General features: G+C 38.6%; 1 protein-coding gene across 1 annotated transcript in view; it reads right to left on the bottom strand.

The window, feature by feature from the left end:
* LOC101857015 (long-chain fatty acid transport protein 4) overlaps positions 1-2,075 on the bottom strand; it is a 32,956-nt gene that overhangs the window by 27,403 nt on the left and 3,478 nt on the right. Inside the window, exon 2 of the mRNA XM_013080732.2 lies at positions 385-727. Coding sequence (XP_012936186.1) covers positions 385-727 — 343 coding nt within the window. The remainder of the gene's footprint in view (positions 1-384; positions 728-2,075) is intronic.

Genomic DNA, 2,075 nt, shown 5'->3' with positions numbered 1-2,075 from the left:
TTTTGTCCGGGTGGCGACCGAAGCCTACTCTTACCGATTTTAGACCACCAAGGGATCTTTAACGAGCGCAACTTGCTCACGGGACCTTCGAGATTTTTCACCCTGTCCAAGAAGGCTAGGTGCAGATGTTTCCTGCCAGAAGATCAGGAGTGTTGCTGAAAGAACATTGCTAGAGAGCAGGAAATGAGGTGAAAGGAGACAATTTTAGAGAAGAAAATTTTTCTGTCGCTACCTGGATTCGAACCTTTGAAAGAGAGGCAAACACCTTAACCTCTAGGCCACGAGAGCCCCCATTTTGCTTTGTACGTGTTCGCTATATATCATGTATATTTTGCTGTAATGCACAAGTTTGATATGTGCATGCTAGACTGGAGCAATACTCACCTTAATACAGTGCGCCAGAGACACATCTCTCAAATTGAAATTCACCAAAGCAGAGACCACTCCGACCTTTCCCATCCCCACCCACAGGGGGAAATACTGTGGGCAGTTCTCTGAGAATATCGCGACAACATCTCCTTCCTTGTACCCAGCGTTGTAGATAAAGTTGGCGACTTTGTTCGAATACTTCTGAATCTCCTCAAATGTCCAGACTTCATCGTGGAACAACACACAGGGTTTTTTGGGATACTTCTCCGCCGTCTCATCGAAGATCTGAGAGACCGTTATCTTTCCTTTCTGATATTTATTTGTTAAACGAAGAACAGTCACAAGATTCCTCAATCCCCTGAAAAAAATAACCAGAATAGAAAAGCAACATAAATAACAAACACAGATTTAAGTTTCAATTCAGATTTAAGTTAAAAATAATTCCATCAACATGATTAAGGTCATTTTTTTCTCTGTCTACTTTTTGTGTACGTGTGTGTGTGTGTGTGTGTGTGTGGAGGTGCATGCACGGTGTGGTTGTGTGTGTGTGTGTGGGGGGGGGGGGGGGAATGACAACACCTCAACAGGAGTCAGTTTTAAAGTTGTTTTTTTTTAAGGGACAATACATAATGTAAATTTCATGTAATTGTGGCAGTTTTTAAACACCTATGTCGACACACTTTAGATCCTTTAGAAGTCAGGCTGCTTCGACCCTGCCTGTCAGAAGCAACCAACGCTGAGACAGATACAACATTCCAGTGGAAAGACTGAAAGACTCTCTAAAAATTGTCCCCACACTGAAATCGAAGAGTTAGCCAAATACTACACCACAGACACCGATACTATTGGTTTCAGCTTTAATGAGGAAAACAAATCAAAGCAGATGAGTTTCAATCAAAAGATGCCTCTTAAGACAAACAATTTGAAGAACAGGTTATTATAGAATATTCAACTTCTCATATTACAAAGTATGGAACTAAACTACCTCAATTACAAAGAAACTAAAATTTCCATGACTGAACTAACTTAAACAAAAAGGGTCACATATCTAAAAAGACAGCGGGATCTAATCAGGACTTGATAACAAGCTGACAGTCTGTAAGATAGTAATTTTTCCACATTTTTAGAACATTACAAATAAAGTGTTAAAAATGGCCCATTCAAAATATGCTTTTTATGGAAAACAATTCTTCTTCTTGCTTCCCTAACATTAATTTTTTCAGAGAGAAAAAATCAATATGGGGGAAAAAATCAATACATTATACAAAGGCTGTACTTTCAATTAGTTTTATCTAAGCATAATTATTATTTCTCCAAAATTGAAGTAAAAAACATTTTACCCTATTATCTACAAAAGAACAGTAAAGTATTAATATTGGGATGGATGTGGCTGTTTTATTCGTGGTGATAATCAAGGACATCCTTTTTAACTTAGCATGTGAGTTCCGACACTTGCATTATAATGTAAATTTAGCTCTATTTTCAGGTTCACTCACACCATTGTCAATCTTTCAAAGGATGATCATGAAAATCCATTAGCACTGTTCTGACAAACAAGAGACACAAAATAATGGGAAGCGTTCGGGAGAGTGTGAAAAAGAGGAAAAGCTGACTTGTAATCAGAACACAGAGAGTCAGAGACAAGATGAAAGGAAGGATGGATGGATAGAGAGAGAGGAGAGAGAGAGAGGAGAGAGAGAGAGAGA

The sequence above is a fragment of the Aplysia californica genome, unplaced genomic scaffold (assembly GCF_000002075.1).
Source record: "Aplysia californica isolate F4 #8 unplaced genomic scaffold, AplCal3.0 scaffold00097, whole genome shotgun sequence".
Classification (NCBI taxonomy): Eukaryota; Metazoa; Mollusca; class Gastropoda; order Aplysiida; family Aplysiidae; genus Aplysia; species Aplysia californica.
The sequence above is the reverse complement of the archived record's forward strand: the minus strand, read 5'-3'. Positions and strand labels throughout refer to the sequence as shown.